This window comes from Erpetoichthys calabaricus, chromosome 4 (assembly GCF_900747795.2).
Source record: "Erpetoichthys calabaricus chromosome 4, fErpCal1.3, whole genome shotgun sequence".
Classification (NCBI taxonomy): domain Eukaryota; kingdom Metazoa; phylum Chordata; class Cladistia; order Polypteriformes; family Polypteridae; genus Erpetoichthys; species Erpetoichthys calabaricus.
The window spans coordinates 243,296,420-243,321,531 of record NC_041397.2 but is presented as its reverse complement, the minus strand read 5'-3'; the positions used below and the strand labels follow the sequence as shown (position 1 = coordinate 243,321,531).

Genomic DNA, 25,112 nt, shown 5'->3' with positions numbered 1-25,112 from the left:
TGTTAAATCATCAGAATGTTTTTTAGTCTTCATTTTCATACTTCCAATTCACTGTGTGACCTACTGAATTCTGAACAGAATGCAGTTTTGATCCAGGAAATGTAGCAATGACTTCAGAGGTAGTCAGAGAGAAGTCAGTAAGAAGAAAATCAAAACACTTTAAAAAAAAAAAAAAACAATCAGCTACCAGAACATTGGAACTTATGTAAGTAGAATTTAGTTTTTCACTTCAAAATACCTGCTGACAATTCTCTCTCACGTTTTTTCCTGAGTATATGAATTTTCAATAAAAAAGCAGACTGATACAAAATATGTAAATTACTTTTAACGAAGGAAAGCTTTGCATTCTCATTGTAATGCATTTTCATAAGATTATTTTGGTGTACCTCTTCCAAAAATATTTCACCCACCACTTTTATAAAATTGCCGAAAGCAGAATACTTCAAGATTAGCTTAATTCCATTAAATGTTTTGTACTTAACAGCTTTTACTGACAGGCTTCCTTTTATAATAGCACATTCATATTTGTTTCACTATTCATCATCATCATCTTGACTGTTTATCTTAATGAAAACTGTAGTAGCAACATGGTGGAGTACACTGTATAAATAGCAACCTCTTCCAACACCTCCTCAATAAGTTTCAAGTGCTCCCATTACAGCTGAGACATACAGAGTGTCCAAGATCTTCACCAAGCAGGCTGTATCTTGCATATCTTCCATGAGAGATGCCCAAGGGTACATTCTAACTACATGCCCAGTTCATCTCAACTGGTTCCACTTGACTGTTCAAAGTACCTTTGGAATTAAAGAGCTCCTTACACTATCACAGAAACTTGAGTGCAGCAGCTCTGTACAGGAACTTCACTCGGGCCACTTTCACTGTCTTGAGAATGGGAGAAGCAGAAACATGGTACACATAGCTTATTAACACGGTCAAAACATCAGGAAGCCAAATACCCACTGTAAGAAGAACTAATCAGATTGTCCATACCTGCTGTTTCAAAAGATAGCCAAACATGAAGAATTTGGGTAGTGGGCACTGGCAAAATGATGGGCTTGCACACACTTTTTAAGTGTATGGCTTTGTCCTGTATGACAGAATTCAAAAGGAATTTTAAATATATAAATAAATCAGCAAGGTGATCTGTAAAAGTAGATAAGAGTACAGTGAAGCAAATATTTATATTAAATTCACTTCAACAGTTCGTGGAGAATTGCTAAGGGGCACACTTCTCTTGAGCACTTTTTATTTATTACAAGTGATAGTTGGTGTGAAAAACTTGAATGACCATGAAATGCACAAAGTGTCCAAACCCAATGAATAAATGCAATATATTTTTCCACTACACAGGGCAAAGTAATTTTGTGTAACTCCTAGAAAAGCAAAACACAGAAAGAAAACCTTACGGCACAGACAGGCTAATAAAAAGTAATTTTTAAAATGCTGCCCCAAAGTCTGTAACAAACAGCAGAGAAACTGATAATGCTGCTCCTCATGCACAATTAGCAGTTTGCTTATTATTGCTGCACAGGTAATAATTGTATAATGCTGTCTTCTGAAATATCCATAAGGAATTTGCAGTGGCCTGTAGTTCAGACTGGCAGAAGCACAAATATCTGGCAGATGTGCTCTTAACATGGAATCCTCCTGGAACATGAATGGACATCAAATGCAGCACTGTTTTCCATGTCAGAATAATCATCTGAACCTTAAGACGGGTATTTTTATGAACTAATCAGTTGAAATCAGCACAGCAGTTATCAGCACTCCAACAAGAAATCTTTATCTCCTTCAGACCTCCAGTTAAAAAAAAAAGTCTATGAGGCCATCATGAATATAGAATGCATGTCTGGACTTTGGTGCCTCCCAAAGTGATAAGAAGTGTGCACTGCTAACAGTTTACTTTCTTCTCCCCCTAGAATTTCCTTTTGTAGTCTTAAAGGGGTCATATTCATCCTAAAGGAAAGGGATAGAATAAATATCAGGTTTAGTAAATTGCAATATAGCCCTAGTAGATGGCTTTAGGTTTACTGCTAGATGACAATCATAAGAACATTTAAATCATGTGAAATGTGCATCCCTCATGGATTTTCTTACTAGACAAAGAAAAGCACAATCCTGCACATTAAACAGATGAGATGATGAGACAATTGAATGAAAATTAATTTTATTTAAATTTAGGGGGGAAAAAAGTCATTTTTGTAAATGTTAATTCTGCAAATAAAACAGCAATGGCAGCTCTCTGCATCAAATTTAGATGTAATCTTTGTTAAAGTTAAAATCCAGCTTTTCATTTAAAAGTTATGAATGACGAGATCTTCTTCCTTTATGTTTAATAACGTATTACTGACTGTTTCTCAGACTGTACACTGATAAAAACATACAATCATTCTTAAAATTCCCATACAAACACAATCTAAAAGACACAATGTTAAGCTAAAGATACTCCAAAGCATTGAAAAACCTACCAATATCAAAGAAATTCCATTAATTACTTATGTTATATTTTGTGATATGTTTATATTGCATTTTTTAGTATTATAGGAATTGCTGTGAACAGCTATTACTAATTCTTTTAGAAGAAATGGCAGCAGGCCTCAAGATTACCCTCTGCAGATCCAAATATAAGATTTGGCTTCTAATGGCCTGATATTTGTATTGAGGTGGCTAGATGGATGATTGGATATAATCTCTCTACACAAAACATTAAGTGGCTGCTGGTGCTATAAGTAAACTGCAATTAATAAATTTTGACCTCAAAAATGACATTTTGCACAAAAAAATATGTTAACAAAACTTACATGTAAAACAGCTAATTTAACCTGAATAACCAGGCAGGATGATACATAGATGAGGCATAGCAAATTTACACAAATGTCTGATGAGAGTGGAACAAACATTTTATACTTCTGCTATGTAAAGTGGTATCCTCAGCAGCCAATAGCTGGAGTAGGTATATACAAACTAAAAAAGAATGATTGTGAACATTTGCTGAGTAAAGCCATTTTTAATGATGTTTTTGTTCCTGATGCCAAACAGGATGTCACTTTCTAGTTAGCATGGCAGTTAAAGAAAACCACTAGACTTGTGGTTTATAATAGCTATGAATGGATATCCATAGCCAGCTACCCTTAATGTTCCTGATAGCTTCCTATGCAGTCAGACCGATTTCAGCATTAAAATGAACACAGCATGCAGAAGCAAGAGTGAAAAAGTTTATGACAACAAAAAATGAGAGTCCAATGCCACTACTGAAAAAAGTATTTTCAATCATTCCAGGAACTGATATTTCTTAAGTTGTTACAGCTTTTCAACTGAAGTGCTCACTTTATAACAGCCATGTAATCTTTACACAAGTAGTACTGGTCAATTAATGGGCATTGCACAGACTTAGAATGCCTAGGGCTACTGATGGTCACCAGACATCTAATAGTCCAAGACCAAGCCTCTTGATGCAACCCTTATTATATCAAAGCCACATTAAATATAAATTTTACTCATTCTATCATGGAGTGTGATCTGAGCTTAGTGTAGCACAGTCCACACTAGACATGTCCAAGGGTATGGTAATGGGCGCAGAACAAAGGTATTGGTGTGGGTTTCTATGGGTAAGGGTAGAAGTATGGACATTGGTAATTTGATTCCCAACAGGTACAGATGGAAAGAGACCTACAGCTAATGCTGAAAATGTTTAAAAAAATATATGAAGCGGTTCTTTCAATTAAATACAGTAGTAGTAGTAGCAGCGGCGGCTCTTCACTTACAAAGGCAGACAAGAGGAAGAGAGACAACACATGGTTTCTCATAGGAAAACAATCACCTGTAACTTGCCTCCTTTCATGTTTGTAGGTGTAGGCGCATCAATAAAGTTGCTCTCAAATAATTCCACATGTGGAATATTCTCATTAAAGAAACAATAAAATATCATTTTAGATTTTTTTGCATTTTTTATATGAACCAAGGAGAGGAACGATGCACATTCAACACTGTGGTTTTACCCAGTAAACAAGTCACCTTGTTGAAAAATTAGGTAAAGGTTAATCCCACACTGAAACATGTTAAACAATTTATAAATAGAGTAACATTCAAGTGCGTTCACTAGTTGATTAGTTAATTGTTTAAAAAATAATGCCATTTTAAAATTTTTGTTTATTTCATCAAAGAGGAAAATACATGTTTGCTTATGAAACATTATGTAGCAAATCATACAAAAACAATGATAATATAATGTAATTACATGCATTAGTAGAGTAAGGAAAATACATCTTTTTAAATGCATTTTAGAATATCATATAGTTAAGGATTAAGCCTGAGTAGGCTTGTGTGGCTAAAGTAGTTTTCATAGACAACAGACTCTGGTGATAAAAAAAAGCACTTTTTGTACTGTTATTGCTGGTTTTATTTCAAAATGGTCTTATTTCTGATGATCATTTTTATTTAACAATGCGACTTTTCTGAATACCACATTTCTGAATGGCTCTTTTAATGCCAGTGCTATTTATTGCAAAATTCCTTTTTTCTTAATGATTTTGTTGCTTGTTAATGAGATCAATGTGCTGAACCTATTCCTATTGGATAATTATTTCCGGTTAATTACTTTTGCCTGATTGTAGGTGGTACCAAAGGTCTTTAACACTAAGTGCATTTAAACAGGATTTTTTTTGTACAGTTATTGCTAGTTTTATTTCAAAATGGTCTTATTTTTGACAATCATTTTTATTTAACAATGGAAATTTTCTGAATGCCACATTTCCGAATTGCTCTTTTAATGCCATTTCTATTATATTTCAAAATGTATCTTTTCATGATGATTTTGTTACTTGTTAATCGAGACCAATGGCCTGAACCCATCCCTATTGGTTAATTATTTCCTGTTAATTACTTTTGTCTGATTGTAGGTGTTCTATCTATCTATCTATCTATCTATCTATCTATCTATCTATCTATCTATCTATCTATCTATCTATCTATCTATCTATCTATCTATCTATCTATCTATCAAAGATCTTTAACACTAGGTGCACCTAAACAGGCAAAAACATTGAGGCAGTAAGAGTTATGATAGTTATGTAGATTAAGTATATGGAGATAATATTGTTTCATGTTGTGAAAATCAGAATCACAACACTGTCTTCTCACTATGGCATTCATAAGAAATGGGTAAATAAATGAATACTAGGTCTTTAACTGTCTTCTGTCTAGGTCTTTAACCATCTGTCTTCTTAATGTTCTGTAGTGATGCTTGGTATAATTACCACTTAAATCAAGTTAGCTTTCTTGATCTTGGAAAGTGGCATTCAAATAGCATCTATAGATAGGATACATTTCCTCAAAACTACCCCCACACACACAAAGCTTTCAAAAAAACCGAGCATATGACTGAACAAAGCATGCACAACAAAAAAAATGAATGCAGCTTACATAAAGTTATGAAGAAAATGGCAATGCTAAAAAATAATATTCTGGATTTGACAGATAACTCTGCTTAGGTGCTCTCTCATCCAGACAGTAAAATTATGCAAATGATAATCATTTGTTGATTTTGTATTTGCATTCTATTAGTCATTCTTATTAATACATAAATCATTTCATCATCTTTGGTGCTTGAAATCCGAAAAATAAAGTATTGGTTCTGGCGTTTTCTTGAAAGTTATACACATGGAATTATATTTCTACAGCTTATAGAAAGTTTTATTGGTATAATGAATGGTAAAATTCAATTTGAAAAACAGTCCTAATTTATAAATGTTACTGTCAATAGGTCATAACTCAAGTGAACTGCAGCTGAATCTGAATGGCTTGAAGAAATTGTAATAAAGGACACATTCAAATCCAGAAGCACAATGCATGTTGAACCGCGGGAGATATGTATGTATGACAAGATTAAAGGAATAGTTTGCTTATATTGTTAACAGGCTAAGGTTCAAAGAGAGTTCACCACTGGAAAAAGTGTGGAATAGTGTGTGGGAACTTGATTTCTTGAAACACCATACCAACAGTGCAAGTAGACTCAGAAGTAAAAATGTTCCTTTAAGAAGAGGACTGATCAGCATGTTCCAAGAAAGTCATGCTGAAAAGGAGACCAGGCAAATCAACAATGAATGGTACCATTCAAGTCCAGAAGAAATTATAGCTTTTAATGATAGTGTTTTGCCGGCTATTAACATTAATATGTCCATGCTTTCTGTTCAAGATATTAACAAGCAAATGGCAAAGTACATACACATAACAGAGTGCTGAAGAAGTAAAACATATGTTTATGAATTTCTTGAAATTATGAACAGCATCGTGCAAAATGATCTTATGGTACGACATGGTGTCAGCAGTGTTTCATACTCGTTAACTATTTGTGAAAGCACAGACATTTCAGTTAACAAATACTTAATACTCTACTTTAAATGCAAACTAGTAAGTTCATCTGAATATACCGTAGAACTTTGCTGGTGGATGTTAAGAGTTGGAAGCATGCGATGCCACAACAATAGTCACTGCATTCAGGAAATTGTATATAAAATATAAGCTGGACTTTATGAAAATAATAATGTTTACATCCAATGGAGGCTCTGCAGTGGGGCAGACTTAATGGTGTTGCAGTGCAGGTGAAAAAATATATTCCACATTTAGTGAGGCAATATTGTGTTGTACATCAGGAAGACTTGGGGATTTCAGAAGCTTGGAAGAAGTAACATTGATGAAAGATGTTGAAACCTTAATGAGAACTGTTTATACAGTGTTTTGGGGTCTTCCACCAAAAGATGCAACTTTCAAGAAATAGTGAATGCATCTGAATGTGATTCAGTTTAGGTTTCTTGTGCCAGTTATTTACACATTTTGTACTTCAATTATTTGAAATTGTGACCATTCATTGGGTTATTTTAAAGAAGACAAAGATAACAGTCCATTTTCAAAGTGTTATAAAATGCTAAATAGCTAAAAATTCTGAATAACAATAGATGTTCTGAATATTTTTTTTAAACAAATTTAGCTTCACTAACTATGACCGTTCAAAAACGTGGCTTAACCATTAGAAGCTTATCATCTTGTATATGGTAAATTGAATAAGATCTGAAAACTGTACCTTTACTTTTTTTTTTTTTTTTTTTTTACTTCTCAGCTTCTTCTTTTTAGATAGCCTTAAATGTAGTGATAAAGTTAATGGGCTTCTTTAAAAAGGTTCTGGAGTAAATTATTCAGTGCATACTAATTTCACATTAACTTTCATCAAATTCATTTATTTGCATTTATGTGAAAGATTTCTAGAAAATGAAATTAAGGAATGGTCTGCTTTTGAATGTACAGGTATAGCACAATGTGACTACAGATTTGGAATTGAACAGCTCTATTCTCTGTGTTCAAAGTACAAAATATTTTTTGCAGAGGAAAGTGTTGTAATTCAGCAATACAGTGTCTTCAAATGTTTGCTTATTGAAAAAATCAAAAGCAAATTAATAGTCAGCCTTCCAGGTATAGTGACATTTGCACATCAGAATGGTCAGTTTCAGGATTTAGAAAAATTACTGGATTTTGTGGGAACATTCTTGGCATCTTGTACAAACTACAAGTGTAGTCTCAATTTAATGAACAATAAAAAAAATAAAAGGAATCGTTTACAATTGAAACATTTGGAAATACTTATGCTACGAGCTAACTTCAGGATGGTGGATCATTATATCTGTAAAGAGTTTACTCAGAATGGGTGAAAGTGAAAGATTACAGGAAAAAACTTAAGGACTTTTAAATTCATGTATGTAATATAAGAATTGATAATTCAATAAAAAATAATCCAAATGTTGTAACATACATTATTGCCTGTATTTAATTATTTAACATTAATACATTATTTTTATGACCAAATAACTAATAAGAATATTTTAAATATTTTTGTAAGTTTTAACTTAAGAATTGTTTAAAAGTTTCAAATCTTCATTATTTCATCTTTCATTAGTTGCTTTATAGTTAGTGCAGTATAATTATATTGTGTCATAGGCCCACAAGATAGATTAATTTTTAAGTTTAAGTAATGTAGCGCACACATTTTAATTTGGCTTAAAAAAATCCGTACAAAAGATATTTTTCTGCACATAGCCTATACAGAATTAAAGAGAATATTGGTTGCCATCATAATGACAGATCTGAAGCCAAATGTTAAGCACTAGCCACTTACTTATATTATTAGACATGGAAATTTTAAGTAGCTTTTCTTTTATATTTAAATATGTGCAATTAAGGTCACTGCTGTGTTCACAGAACAAGTATCTGATGATGAATCTTGTTAGTACTCAGTTTGAAAAGGGCAGACTGCAGGGTTGGACATGGTAAGCAGCAATGCTAAAGTAAACAGAAAATACAGTATACATAGAAAAATAATATGCATGCAATGAAAGCATTCCCCATACTATTGTATTACTTCCACTGGCCTGTACCATTTACGTAAAAGAGGATTTCCATACATATGTGTGGTACATAACAAATTCTTACCCCACTATCTGGATGTTGCAGCTAGGGAATCCATTCCCAGACGGGTTTATCTATTCCTGGGAATTCGGGAATCCCGGGGATATCACAGTGCACGGGTATTTCACATGTGAATGGTTTTAGAACGAGCAACACTTATTTTTAATAAAACTACTGCAATATGTTGACACCAATAAAAGACTAACCTTAACTACAAGCAGTTCATGCCGTCATATAAGTACATGTATCTAGTTAGTTGCGGCAATAAGAGCGTAGAAAGCACAACGTGTCGAGCATGCGGTCGTCCATGCGAGAGCACACCTTCGTGCAGAGTACGCCAGCCGCTGAGAAAGCACGCTCTGCCTCCGCTGAAGTAGGCGGCACAGTCATCACATACTGATATACTTGTTCTAAACAACGCCCACGCTTGCCGTTGCTCTGAAACACCGCCATTCCAGCTTTTACTGATGCATCCAGTTTCTTATCATTCTGTGATGGCAAGTTTCTTGGCACAGATAATGCAGATGGAACAGACTGACGCATTGCAATTTCAAGTTGCTGTTCAAAGCTGTCAACAGCACAGACGTCAATGAACCCTGCCCCGTCCCGGCATTCGTGAGCTGCAGAGTGCAGACATGTCCCAGTCCACTGTGCTCAGTCTTAGTGGGGGCCGGGAGACTGACTGCTGCTGGTCTGTTGTTGAATGAATTAATGAGCAACATACTACACCGTGGGCAAAAAAAACCGTGCCACTTAATTATTTTCAGCTATAACTCTGTTATTTCTTGATCGATTTTTACACGCTATATATGCGAGCTTGGCCATTCCCGTTTTCCTGGGAATTACAGCAGTTTCGGGAATGAAAAATGTCCGGGAGCCTGGGAATGGATTCCCTAGTTACAGCAGAAGTCGAAATTCATGAGACCAGTGAGTACTGTTTCAATCTTCATTTATCTAGTTTTGTATACTGCATACTTACAAATGAGAAACCTGATGTGTCTTAAGCTACTGTAGTCATCTCACTTCTAGGTTTGATACAGTATGTGTTAAGAGAGGTGTTTCTGCACGGCACCGTCAAAAAGAGCTATTATTTGAGTACCTATGGCCTTTCTGATAATTTGAATGAGCTTGGTCATTCTCCTTTGGCATACTTTATTAACAAGGTATTTTTTCCCAAAGAAGTGCTACTTGCTGGATGCTTTTATGGTTATCACGTAATTCTCTGCAAACAGTGGAGATTATAACGTGTGAAAATCCCAGAAAGGCAGTTGTTTTTCAGTTTTGAGAACAACTATGTCTCATACCAACAATTAAATCAAACCATTGTCAAAGTTGTTTGAATTATGTACCTTGTCCATTGTAATGTTTGGCTGAATGGCATCAGCTTGCTTTATATATATTGGGTCAAGACGTGATCATCTCGGGGAGACACTTTGAAGTACCACAAGACTACTTGCACGTCATGCCCTACTTACAAACAATTTCTCGGAGACACTTTAACACCCCCGGGAGACAAGGAAGTGAGACAAAAGGACAGCTGCTGTACAGGCTTTTAAATGATAGTCGCACAGCGTGACATGCAGAACACGCAGCTCGGTAGCAGCACCTGCAAGTTTGCAGCTGATTCATCCGCATCTCCTTAGCATGCGCCCCCGGAGAGAGGGGTTGGGGGGAGGGCGAGCGAAGCAAGTAGGGGGCAACGCCCCCTAGTATATATATACATATATATATATATATATATATATATATATATATACATACACATATATATATATCTATACTAATTAATAAAAGGCAAAGCCCTCACTGACTGACTGACTGACTCACTCATCACTAATTGTCCAACTTCCCGTGTAGGTGGAAGGCTAAAATTTGGCAGGCTGATTCCTTATAGCTTACTTACAAAAGTTAGGCAGGTGTCATTTCGAAATTCAACGCGTAATGGTCATAACTGGAACCTCTTTTTTGACAATATGCTGTAATGGAAGGCAGCTTGATGGCCGTGGGAGGCGGAGTTGAGTGTCACGTCATCACGCCTCCCACGTAATCACGTGAAAAGACTGTGAATGCAGTAGGGAGAAATGAAGTAAGAGCCGCAAACAGCGAAGAACAAAAAATTCATTAAACAATTGAGAAGGGAGCGAGTGAAGCATACAAGCATCTTCATAAGGGAAACAAAGCACCGTGTAAAACGTAAGTTTAAATTAAGTTTATTGAAACGCTCCCGTTAAGGATTGCAATAACATATTCTCAAGATAAAAGAACGCAATAGGGAGAAATGAAGGAAGAGCCGCAAACAGCGAAGAGCAAAAAATTCATTAAACAATTGAGAAGGGAGCGAGTGAAGCATACAAGCATGTTCATAAGGGAAACAAAGCACGGTGTAAAACGTAAGTTTAAATTAAGTTTATAGAAACGCTCCCGCTGCGGATTGCAATAACATATTCGCGAGATAAAAGTTTAATGAGAAGACACGAGGTATAAAACGAACCACACGCCGTGGCGCAACGTTAGGGCAACAGTTTCAACCATTCTATGATCTGCTTCTCGCAACTGAAAGACGGCACATGGCGGATGTTAGCCGACTTGCTGACCGCAACGTTAGGGGCTTCAACTCTGGCGCTGACGATAGAGATTCGATTCATGAGAGGGGATGCAGTGAGTGTGTATGCCTGATGAGCCCAGAATTAGGGAGAAACACATGTCGCATACTCTTTGCATTATTTGAAAGTAAACTATTAAAACCATTCTATGATCAGCTTCTGGGAACAGAAAGAGGACACGTGGCGGATGTAAGGCGACTTCCTGACCAACCACAAGCGTAACCTGGCAGGTAACCACCCATACAGTCAGATTGTGATTCAGAAAACGAATGCCATGAATGTAATTACCACGATCTACATACTGTCAAATAAACGAAACACACGCCGTAGCGCGACAGCTGTGAAAAGCGAGGTTCACAAAAAAACAGATCCTTAACAAATTGTTATTGGTATATTTTCGATCCGTTTAAAAAGGTTTTCTTTTCTTCTTAAAAAATTAAAAGCAGTACTTCGCCGCAACGAAGCGCGAGAATTTGGCTATATATATATCTGCTTCTCGCAATTAAAAGAGGGCACGTGGCGGATTTTAGACGACTTCATGACCAAACATAAGTGTTACCTGCCAGGTAGGGTTACCACTTTTAATACAAAAAAATAAGGGACGCATACTTCAGCGGGTGCCACATCTCAGTGCCAACAGTTTGCAGACTCTACTTAAAAGACCCGCCCTCCTCACTGGACAGTTAAAAAGACCAATCAAACTAACGATGACATCAAGTATTACCCAATCAAAAGTAGGAAAGGAGGCATCTTCATAAAATGCGTGTGGGATGATTTGCATGAGACACTGCTTTAAAAAAAATGATAAAAAAAATACGGGACAAATCCTGTCCCGTATTGATTCAAAACGGGACGCGCAATTTCATTCTCAAATGCGGCACGATTCCGTATTTTAAAGGACGGGTGGCAACCCTAAAGTGCCAGGTAACCACCCATACAATCAGATTGTGATTCAGACTAGGAATGCAATGAATGTAATTACCCCGATCTACATACAAGGCGAAAGTCTTGCACAATTCAAAGATGATGGTTTTGGGATAAGTACACCATACAACATAAAAGAGCTTATGAAGCCTTGAACCGAAAAAAGCAAGATCTCAGAGATCGTAAAAAAAAAAAAAAGGAGGTAATGTCGTTTTACTCGCTGTAGATTTTAGTCAAACATTACCAGTTATTCCACGAGGGAGACCAGCAGATGAACTCAACGCGTGTTTAAAATCCATGCTTCTCCCACGCTCTGTTATATGTCGCGTGTTCTCGGGTAGGTGCACCAAAAAATGTATACATTTAAGCATGTAATGGGCAAACAAAAAATGAGGTATACCCGAAGGCACTGCAGTAGTACTTAATGTAACTTTACTTCTTAAATGTTAATGTTTTACTGTTTAATAATTTATACGCTTCTTATATGTTGTTCAAATTCTTTTATCAAAATACCAGTGACAGCGCAATGCACGATAACATGGAGTGAATACACCATACGCATCCGCCCATGGCTGCCCTGGTGTGCGCAGATAGGAGTTGATTCTACAATAAAATAAAATAAAGATAAAAAGAGTAATACAATCATCACCCATAAAGCGGATAGTAGACGTGACGTACTATATGTGTACCAGATTTCAAGTCAATAGGTGAAACGGTTTGCGAGCTACAGGTGATTTAAAATCCCGGACAGACAAACGAACAGCCACGGTAGCAAATTACAGAAGAAGATTTTACTGTTTAATAATTTATATTTATATGAAATGTGCTTCTTATATATTACTTCATATTCTCATATGATAATTATGTTAATGTTGCTTATATTGATTTCTATGTTATTGAAACTGCATGTATGTGTGTATATGTATATATATATATATATATATATATATATATATATATATATATATATACTAGCAAAATACCCTGTGTGTGTGTATATTTATATTTATATATATATATATATATATATAAAAAAGACAGCAACACTTATAACAATGACAACACAATTACATTGACAATCATGTTACGTTATTTTTAAAATGTTTCCTTTTTTTTTTCATAACCTCTTTAACACACTACTTCTCCGCTGCGAAGCGTGGGTATTTTGCTAGTATATATATATGTGTGTGTGTGTATGTATATGTGTGTGTTTATGTATGTGTGTATATATATGTTGATATGTATATATATATATATATGTATATATATGTGGATGTGTATATGTATATATATGTAGATATGTGTATATGTAGATATGTATATATATGTATATGTATATATATGTTTATGTGTGTGTGTGTATATTATATATATATATATATATATATATATATATATATATATATATATATAAAAAAAAGACAGCAACACTTATAACAATGACAACACAATTACATTGACAATCATGTTACGTTATTTTTAAAATGTTTCCTTTTTTTTTCATAACCTCTTTAACACACTACTTCTCCGCTGCGAAGCGCGGGTATTTTGCTAGTATATATATATATATATATATATATATATATATATATATATACACACACACACACACACACAGACACACACACACACACATATATACATATATGTGGTACAGTGGGTATTGAAAAGAATCACGCCCTTCGAAATATTCCCTTTTTTTTTTTTTTTGCTTTACAGCCTTAAATGACAACACACACAAAAAATATTTCTTCCCAGCTTTATTGACTCAATTCAGCCTATAACATCCAAGTGAAAGATATCACAGCTACAGTTCAGAAAAATTATAAAAAAATCAAAAACAAGACATACTGAAATTAATAAAGGTTCATCCCCCAATGTTAATATTTTGTTGAAGCTCTTTTTGCTTTAATGACAGGCTTGAGTCTGTTGGGATACTTCTTTTCTTTGCACATCTAGATTAAGCAATATTTGCCCACTCTTTTTTACAGAACTGTTTAAGTTTGGTCAAACTGGATGGTTAGCTGGTTGGTGGACTGCTATCTTCAAATATTTCCATAGATTTTCAATGAGATTTAGATCTGGACTCTGACTGGGCCACATGAGGACATTCATTTTTTTCTCCTTCAGCCACTGTGTGGTCAATTTTGCTGTGTGCTTCGGGTCGTTGTCATGTTGAAAGGTGAGCATTCTGCCCATCTTCAACTTTCTGGCAGAGAGTAGCAAGTTTTTCTCAAGAATTTGACAGTATTTTGCACCATCCATTTTTCCTTCTACCCTAACGAGAGCCCCAGGCCCTGCAGCAGAGAAACACCCCCACAACAGGATGCTGCTGCCTCCATGCTTTACTGTAGGTATGGTGTGTTATGGATGGTGAGCTGCATTGGATTTCTGCCAGGTATACCGTTTGGTATTGAGGCCAAATAGTTCGATTTTGGTCTCATCTGACCATAACACCTTTTTCCACTTGGCATCAGAATCTTCAAGGTGCATTCTGGCAGAGCTCAAATGAGCCTTAATGTGGCCTTTCCTGAGAAGTGGCTTTTTCCTTGTGACCCTCCCGAACAAGCCAGAATTGTGGAGCGCTTGTGAAGCTGTTGTCACATGCACACAATGACCACTCTTTGCTATAAAATCCTGCAACTTGGTAGCCTCTCTTACCAGTTTCCTCCTTGCTCTTCCATCCAGTTTGGAGGAACAGCCGGATCCAGGGAGGGTCCTAGTAGTACGAAACACTTGTCACTTCTTTATTTTGGACTTTACTGTGCTCCTTGGGATTGATATAGCCTTTTGAGATTTTTTGTATTCATCTCCTGCCTTATGTTTGTCCACAACTCTATCCCTGAGATCTTTTGAAAGTGGCTTGCCACCCATAGTCAGTTGTTTGCTGTCAGTTGCACTACCAAGCAAGGGAAGGCTCCAGGAACAGCTGTTTTTATGCTTCACTAATCACACAGATTACAATTGATCACAGGTGGAAGCCAGTAACCATGGTCTGCAATTAGTGTCCACAATGCTCAAAAAGCATCAGGTTATGCTTGCTGTACACATTATAATATAGGACATTTGTTCATAATCACTTTTAACATATCTAATAAATTGAAAAAAAAATCCACAGCTTGAAAAATATCCAAAGCTTACCTCTTCATCACTGTTGTCTTCAAAAAAAACACCTCGTGATGTCTGACTACTGCTCTGAGAGATTTGTGAGCTGGGAGTCGCAGACTTCATGGATTCCTTCCTGAAATGTCAAAATAGGGTGGGGAAAAAGATAAGGAGAGGTTATATTCCTCAAATATGTTACTTAATTTCTGAAAGCACTATAAGGTCATTGTGGAAAAGCAGCACCAAGGTGTGCTGTAAGGAGCTGAATTTCTTTATCATGCTTAGGACACTGTATGTATTCATCATCTGTGTCACAGCATATAGTTAGTTTAAATGTTTAAGGTAGATTGCAGTCACTGATCTAAGGTATGGTAAATTTCCAAACTATCATATACACTGGAAAAAATCTGACCTGTTGCAACATTATTGCATAATTAATATGACTTGAGTGCAATAATACAGAGTCCATGTTAGGGGAAATGGCAAGAACCATCAGAACAAACCTGCTGCAAAAAGTTTTAAATGTTAGTGACAATTATATATATATTTATACATATATATATATATATATATATATATATATATATATATATATATATATATATATATATTTATACATATATATATATTTATACATATATTTATACATATATTTATACATATATATACATATATATACATATATATATATATACATATATATATATATATATATATATATATATATATATATATATATATTAATATTACATACACACACACCTTCTCTGAAGTTCTGCCTCTGCCACGTGATAGTCCAGGTTAAGATTGAGGAGATTAGAAGGCTTAACGCATGGTCAAATCTTGGTGCAGGGTAGAAGGGTATAGGTTTATGGGGCATTGGGACTCCCTTTGGAACAGATGGGACCTGTTCTGCCATTGGTGGGTTACATCTGAACTGGCGGGGCACCAATGTATTGGGGAGGTGTATGAGTAGGTTAGTTGAGGATGGGGGGCAGGGAGTTTAGAACAGGCCAGGTTGAGATTTATACATGGAGGAACAAACAATGTTGTAGAAATAAAAATGCGTAGTAATGTAAATTCTAAGCAAACATTTAAATGTAGAAGGAGTAACACATTAAATATAGCTTGCCTTAATTCTAGAAATATTAAAAATAAGGTAAGTGAGCTGGAGCTGTATGTAGCAGAGCATAATTATGATAATTATAGCAATAATAGAAATCTGGCTAAATAAAGATGGGGATGAGTGTAACATAGAGGGATTCACATTTTTAGGATAGACAGAACAGAAAAGGAGGTGGTGTTGCTGTTTACGCCAAACAGAATTTAAATGTAAGTCCTCTTCAGTTGGAGGTTGAGCCCCATCTTAGTGAGGACATGTGGCTTCAACTGGAAAATATTAGGGAAAGAGGTCTTATTTTAGGACTGTGTTACAGACCACCCAATTCAGACAGTAATTTCAACACACATCTTTTTAGTAATATCAAAAAGGCAAGTTTACAGGGAGATATTATAATCATGGGCGACTTTAATTATCCAAATATTAACTGGGATAACCTTGCAGATAGAGGAGCACAAGAGGTTTTAGAAGTTATCAGTGACTGTTTTTTAACATAGTATGTTAAAGCATCAACACGGGGTGATGCTTGTCTGGATTTAGTATTTTGTAATAATCATGATAGAATTGAGGGTGTAGAAGTGATTGAACTACTAGGGTCAAGTGACCATAATATAATTCTCAGTATTTTGTAAGAGTGCAGCTGCAAAGACTAAAATTGTTAAGTTGAACTTTGGTAGGACAAATTTTGAGCAGATGCGACAAAGTCTAAGGATGATAGACTGGGATAATCTTTTAAGTGTGGAGACAGTTAAGGAGCAGTGGAACAGGTTTAAAAAAGTTTTACATGTAATGCAGGACAGATACATACCTAAAATTGGAATTAATAGGAAATTTTAAAAAACTCCACAGTGGATTAATAAAGATTTAAAAAAGAGGCTGCAAAGGAAAAAACTGCTTTATAAGGCATATAAGGCTAATGACTGCAAAGTGAATCATAGAGCGTATGAGAACATGAGAACAACCATTAAGAAGGATATCAGGGAGGCTAAAAGACAGTAGGAGAGGAATATAGCATCTAAGGCAAAAGAATCCTTAAGAGATTCTTTCAGTATTTTAGTAGCAAAAGAACAGTCAAGGAGGAGATCAAGTGCATCAGAAATAGTAAAGAGGAATTAAAAGATACAGACAATGAAACAGCAGATGCCCTAAACTTACATTTTCTGAAGTGTTTACAAATGAGCAAGTGGATAACCTCTCAGAGATAACAGGGACTACTAAGGAGGTACTGAGGGATTTGGAAATTGAAGAGGGAGAAGTACTGCTCAGATTAAATAGGCTGAAATCAAACAAATCACCAGGAACAGATAATATTTACCCTCGAGTTCTTAAGGAGGCTAGAGATTACATATATAAACCCCTGACACATAGTTTTAGGAAGTCACTGCGCACTGGAGACTGAAAAATGGCAAATATCATCCCATTATATAAAAAGGGTGACAGGGCAGATCCAGGCAACTATAGGCCAGTAAGATGAACATGCATCACAGGAAAATTAATGGTAGGAATTATTAAGGATAAGATTGAGCAACACCTGGCAAGGACAGGAGTTATTCTGAACAGTCAGCATGGGTTCAGAAGAGGGAGGTCGTGTTTTACTAACATGCTGGAATTCTATGATGAGGCAACAAAAGGATATGATCAAAGTGGAGCATATGATATTATTTATCTTGACTTTCAGAAAGCATTTGATAAGGTGCCACATGAGAGGCTGGGCATCAAACTAAAAGATGTGGGAGTTCATGGTGATGTTTTAGATGGGTGCAGAATTGGCTCAGACACAGGAAGCAGAGGGTGATGGTGCGAGGAACCTTATCAGAATTGGCTGACGTTAAGAGTGGTGTTTGACACGGGTCAATGCTAGGGCTGCTGCTATTTTTAACATGTATAAATGATTTAGATAGGAATATAAGTAACAAGCTCGTTAAGTATGCAGATGATAGATACCAAGATAGGTGGATCAGCAGATAATCTGGAATCTGTTATATCATTACAGAAGGACTTGGATAGCATACAGGCTTGGGCATATTTGTGGCAGATGAAATTTAATGTCAGTAAATGTAAAGTATTACACCATAGGAAGTAAAACTGTTAGGTCTGAATACACAATGGGAGGTTGGAAAATCAAGAGCACACTTTATAAGAAGGATTTAGGAGTCATAGTGGACTCTAAGCCATTAACAAGGCTAACAGAATGTTAGGTTATATAGCACGATGTGTGGAGTACAAGTCCAAGGAGGTTATGCTCAAGCTTTATAATGCACTTGTGAGGCCTAATTTGGAGTACTGTGTGCAGTTTTGGTCTCCAGGCTACAAAAAGGATATAACAGTACTAGAAAAGGTCCAGAGAAGAGCAACTAGGCTGATTCCAGGGCTACAGGGGCTGAATTATGAGGAAAGAGTAAAAGAGCCGAGCCTATACAGTTTAACTAATAGATGATTAAGACGTGACATGATTGAAGTGTTTAAAATTATGAAGGGAATTAGTACAGTGGATCGAGACTGATATTTTAAAATGAGTTCATCAAGAACACAGGGACACAGTTGGAAACTTGTTAAGGGAAAATTTCACACAAACATTAGGAAGTTTTTCTTCACACAACAAACAATAGACACTTGGAATAAGCTACTAAGTAGTGTGGTAGACAGTAAGATTTTAGGGACTTTCAAAACTCAACGATGTTTTTTTGGAAGAAATAAGTGGATAGGACTGGCGAGCTTTGTTAAGTTGAATGGCCTGTTCTTGTCTAGATTACTGTAATGATCTAATATATTATATTTAATATATATATATATATATATATATATATATATATATATATATATATATATATATATATATATATATATATAAATATATGTACAGTGCATCCAGAAAGTATTCACAGCGCATCACTTTTTCCACATTTTGTTATGTTACAGCCTTATTCCAAAATGGATTAAATTCATTTTTTTCCTCAGAATTCTACACACAACACCCCATAATGACAATGTGAAAAAAAGTTTACTTGTGATTTTTGCAAATTTATTAAAAATAAAAAAAGTGAGAAAGCACATGTACATAAGTATTCACAGCCTTTGCCGTGAAGCTCGAAATTGAGCTCAGGTGCATCCTGTTTCCCCTGATCATCCTTGAGATGTTTCTGCAGCTTAATTGGAGTCCACCTGTGGTAAATTCAGTTGATTGGACATGATTTGGAAAGGCACACACCTGTTTATATAAGGTCCCACAGTTGACAGTTCATGTCAGAGCACAAACCAAGCATGAAGTCAAAGGAATTGTCTGTAGACCTCAGAGACAGGATTGTCTCGAGGCACATATCTGGGGAAGGTTACAGAAAAATTTCTGCTGCTTTGAAGGTCCCAATGAGCACAGTGGCCTCCATCATCCGTAAGTGGAAGAAGTTTGAAACCACCAGGACTCTTCCTAGAGCTGGCTGGCCATTTAAACTGAGCGATCGGAGGAGAAGGGCCTTAGTCAGGGAGGTGACCAAGAACCCAATGGTCACTCTGTCAGAGCTCCAGAGGTCCTCTGTGGAGAAAGGAGAACCTTCCAGAAGGACAGCCATCTCTGCAGCAATCCACCAATCAGGCCTGTATGGCAGAGTGGCCAGACGGAAGCCACTCCTTAGTAAAAGGCACATGGCAGCCTGCCAGGAGTTTGCCAAAAGGCACCTGAAGGACTCTCAGACCATGAGAAAGAAAATTCTCTGGTCTGATGAGACAAAGATTGAACTCTTTGGTGTGAATGCCAGGCGTCACGTTTGGAGGAAACCAGGCACTGCTCATCACCAGGCCAATACCATCCCTACAGTGAAGCATGGTGGTGGCAGCATCATGCTGTGGGGATGTTTTTCAGTGGCAGGGACTGGGAGACTAGTCAGGATAAAGGGAAAGATGACTGCAGCAATGTACAGAGACATCCTGGATGAAAACCTGCTCTAGAGCGCTCTTGACCTCAGACTGGGGTGACGGTTCATCTTTCAGCAGGACAACGACCCTAAGCACAGAGGTTAACAAGACTTGAGGTTGGAATTGCTGCCAAAGGTGCATCGACAAAGTATTGAGCAAAGGCTATGAATACTTATGTACATGTGATTGCTCAGTTTTTTTATTTTTAATAAATTTGCAAAAACCTCAAGTAAACTTTTTTCACGTTGTCATTATGGGGTGTCGTGTGTAGAATTCGGAGGAAAAAAATGAATTTAATCCATTTTGGAATAAGGCTGTAACATAACAAAATGTGGAAAAAGTGATGCGCTGTGAATACTTTTTGGATGCACTGTATATATATATATATATATATATATATATATATATATATATATAGTGGTAAAGTGAAGTCCGCTGCTGATTGCCATTTTAAAATAAATATTTGCGGCACACACGGGGAGTGGCGAGTGTAGTTCCCATGCACGATGCATGAGAGAGAAAGTAGGAAGCTGGGAGAAGAGCCTCTGAGGAGGAGTGTATGGCCGACACTCGGTGGGGGGCAGTCGGAAGCGGTCGCTCCAGCTGAGCAGTACCGAGGAGTTGGAGTGACCAGGAAGGTAAAGGGCTTGCCATGTAAAGCCGGGAAGGCAGCAGTGGTCAAGGAGGGTGGGGGTGGAGACACAACACAGAATCTTAAGACCAAAAAAAAAAAATCAATGTGAACACAGTCACTAGTTTTCTGTACCTTAATTACACAGCTCATTAACCAAGAAAGTCTGACCTTTGATTTGGCTTTGCAAAGGGAGTATCATCATCAGAGTCATCATCAATGAGTATCTGCAAGAAGAGAGCAAAAAAAGAGTATTTTAATGTTTTGAAAACTGTGATCCATCATCCCATGTATGGCTTTGCAAATTTTGTGAAACATTATCCTTAGAAAAACCTTGCTTTGAGCAGCTGTTTACCTGTTTCAGATCTGCAGAAACCATTCCTGAATTACCTTGACTATCACTTAAATCTAAAACTCATGTCTTATTGCCCAGTGCAGCAAAAAATAACATTTTAATATGATCAAAACATTATATTCCCCTAGTTTTTGTTTACAACTCTCATAACTCTCACCCATTTTCAGTTCAGTCGCGCTCCCATGAGCTCAGCCGTTCTTAATAATTTGCGTAATCATTACAACTTAGTTCTTAAATACAGTCTATCCAGTTATTTTCCATAACTCTGCACTCTATATTCCTCTATGAAGATGATATTTGTCTGTTTCCTAATAATACCAGATTGTCACTCTTGCCCTTCCTGACCTGCAATTATATCACTGGCCCTTCGTTACAATTTTAGTTTCACTTTTCCTTTTGATCTTGCTGGATTTCTATTGAATTTGCTCTTGTTGTATATCTCACTATGCCAAAAAATGCATTTGCTGAACAACCTCAAAGTATTACAAAACTGTATTTTGGCTAGTCATTTTATATGTTGTGCAAATGGCATCCAAAGAAATTGCTGAATGTCTAACAGGTACAATCAATCCCCCTCAGCAAAGCACCACCTCATCAACTTTTTGAAAATGTTTCAGTTCACATTGGGTGTCAACCATGCAGATTTCCTCCATGACCCAATTTTGTTTTGGTTATGCCTTTTAATTTCCAAGTGCTGGTTTGACACTGGTAATTTTCTTTTCTCCATGCTAACAATCTTTATTTTTCTTCACTTCTCAGCTTCTTCTGCTTTTAGATAGTCTAATCTCTTCTCTAACTTTGCAAAAGAATATTTTTCTAGACAAAATAGCAAAACTAAACTTCTCATCAATTCCAGGTGGAAACCCCTTAACAAGATCTCATTTTAGTGCTGGTATTCCTCATTTTTAAAGCTAATGTTATCAGAGGCCTCTGTTACAAGTATTAAAATGACTATTCCTTTAACTGATTCTTGATTTATTTACTTATTTCCTTTTTTTCACCTTGTCCTGTTTTGTAATGCAGCTCCAGGCTCAGGGTACAAGTAGTGGCCTGACAGAAAGCAAAGAATATTTCACTCCTTGATTTTATCCTTTTTTTTGTTTTGTTTTTAACAGTTATTCCTGTATTACACCTTTTTATTTAACAAGAATTGCTTTAGGTTCAACTATGTTGTAGCACTGGAAGAAGGTAAGTTGGTAAGTGGGTGATCAGGTTCTTCCTGCTCTTTTTTAACCATCTCTTCTATTTCTTACTTATACAAAAAAATGAATATAGAAAAGCATTAATAAATCTCCACCTATCTTCTGGTCTTGCACTATTTCTACCTCTTCATCTTACATTGCCATCCAGAGCACTAGGAACATTTATAAAGCCAAAAAATGGACAGGTAAAAATGTCTTTATTGTCCACTAGCTTGATTTTATATGAGAGTCACCTAACCTTTCAATAAGCTAAACTTATTCAAAGAAAAAAAAACTTTCACTATTTTTTTAATTCAAAAGTCAATATTATTGGCAACCATTGAAATTCTCATGAACAAAACAATTTACATAAATGTCTATTCATTTTACTTTTTAAAAGCACACGTGACTTTTAGTAACTCTTTACTGATGATCCATGACTTCCTTTTCACTAGGGTATAAATATAAAGTAACATGCAGGCCAATCCCTATTTACTCATCCATCAATAAAGGTAAGACATGGAAATATATAAACGCCTAAATCAGGCAATGGGTACAAAAAACAGCTCCATGTCTATAAAATCCCCATTACCACTTTAAAAGGCAATAATTACATTAAAAAATGGAGCTGTGGTGAAGTTGTCGAGAAGAGAGCACAATCCAATTTTGCCTGAATGCACAGAGATGAGAATGGTTACAGAGAAAACTTTCTCCAAGAATCACAGTTGGACAAATGCAGCAGTTGACTGTATCCAAATCTCCAAAAGTCTAATTAGATGCTCCCTCTCCATGCAAAAAAACTATAAAAAACAAACATCTGGCAGGGCTGTGACCAGAATGCTTAACCACAAGCATAAGCACCTGCGGTCTCATGTGAAATATTTGAAAATATGTGTGCTTCAAAAACCAAAAATGTGTACACAAAAAAAATGCAAATTACAAAACCTTGCGTACACACATTTCTATAATAGTTACTCATTATAAATTACAATCATCTTTTAAATGTGTGTCTTGATCCCAGCTTCATTGCCACTCTGAAACAGTCATATATGAACTACACTAATCAACCTCATACATATGCAATCACAATGTTGCAGAACTTAATTGGCTGGTAGAGCAACTTCCCTCCTGACATATCAAGACTCCATCACCTGCATTCAAGAACATCTATCTGGCTGTACTCCAAAACTGAGAGTGCAAGTTATAGCACTGTTCCCATATGTTCTGGGGGTCTGAGAAAGGAGTAAGGCACCAGTGTCGGAGTGGGTAGTTACTACCACCTGGCACATATAACAATATGATTGCTGTTACAAAGAATAGAATAGACCATACAAAAAATTGAAGGTTACCTTAATAACAAGCTAGCCATCACATACATTACCATCACATCTTCCAAATCTACTTTGCCTCAAAATAAATGAATCACAGGAAGACCTATGCCAATGAGCCACGATGTTAGTCAGTTTTAACTTGACATGACAGACAAGTTGTAGAGCAATGTTTTTTTTTATGTTGGCAAAAACATGCTATTTTGTGTATGTTCAACTACACCATATGAAAACTGGATGTAGTGCCTCATCAGTCAGTTAATTATTTCCAGCACAGCTGATATGAAGGGGCTGAAGCTTGGCTGAAAAATTCTTGATCTGTCTGCCAGTTTCCTGAGAAGTGACAATATAAATGGATGAAAAACCATTCATCAGGGCAAATACACAGCATTGGCCCTATTAAAAGGTAAGTAAAATATAGTCTGTACATCATGTTCATCACATTATAGAGGTTTAATACACTGCCTGGCCAAAAAAAAAGTCGCCACCTGGATTTAACTAAGCAAATAGGTACGAGCCTCCTATTGGATAATTACTGCATGGGCGATTATCTTTCAGCTGGCAACAAGTTATTTAACCCCAACTGGTGCAATGAGTTGCTTCTCATTTCTTAAACAACCATGTCGAAAGACACGTCTCATGGTCATGGAAAAGATGTTAGTCAGTTTGAGAAGGGTCAAATCACTGGCATGCATCAAGCAGAGAAAACATCTAAGGAGATCGCAGAAACTACTAAAATTGGGTTAAGAACTGTCCAATGCATTATTTAAAACTGGAAGGATAGTGGGGACCCATCGTCTTCAAGGAAGAAATGTGGCTGGAAAAAAATCCTGAATGATCGTGATCGGCGATCACTTAAAACGTTTGGTGAAATCAAATCGAAGAAAAACAACAGAAGAACTCAGGTCTATGTTTAATAGTGAAAGTAAGAGCATTTCCACACCTGAATATACTGAATGACCAGGTTATTCCATCAATGGATTTTTTCTTCCCTGATGGCACGGGCATATTCCAAGATGACAATGCCAGGATTCATCAGGCTCAAATTGTGAAAGAGTGGTTCAGGGAGCATGAGACATCATTTTCACACATGGATTGGCCACCACAGAGTCCAGACCTTAACCCCATTGAGAATCTTTGGGATGTGCTGGAGAAGGCTTTGCGCAGCGGTCAGACTCTACCATCATCAATGCAAGATCTTGGTGAAAAATTAATGCAACACTGGATGGAACTAAATCTTGTGACATTGCAGAAGCTTATCGAAACAATGCCACAGTGAATGCGTGCCGTAATCAAAGCTAAAGGCGGTCCAACGAAATATTAGAGTGTGTGACCTTTTATTTTGGTGGTGACTTTTTTTTTGGCCAGGCAGTGTATATTTGTCACATCAACGTACATTATAACAGCGGCTTGGTGATCTGAATTATTATATGCATGAGCAATGACTTAGCTGGTTTGGTCGTGTTTCCTTACTTGATTAAGGGTGTTGTCATTTCCTA

At 36.4% G+C, this 25,112-nt stretch overlaps 1 protein-coding gene across 1 annotated transcript in view; it reads right to left on the bottom strand.

The window, feature by feature from the left end:
* Window positions 1-1,232: 1,232 nt before the first annotated feature.
* mre11a (MRE11 homolog A, double strand break repair nuclease) overlaps window positions 1,233-25,112 on the bottom strand; it is a 144,281-nt gene continuing 120,401 nt past the window's right edge. Inside the window, exons 18-20 of the mRNA XM_028800506.2 lie at window positions 20,921-20,976; window positions 15,126-15,225; window positions 1,233-1,959 (exon numbers count right to left, since the gene is read on the bottom strand). Of these exons, the coding sequence (XP_028656339.1) occupies window positions 1,903-1,959; window positions 15,126-15,225; window positions 20,921-20,976 (213 nt within the window). The 3' untranslated portion in view covers window positions 1,233-1,902. The remainder of the gene's footprint in view (window positions 1,960-15,125; window positions 15,226-20,920; window positions 20,977-25,112) is intronic.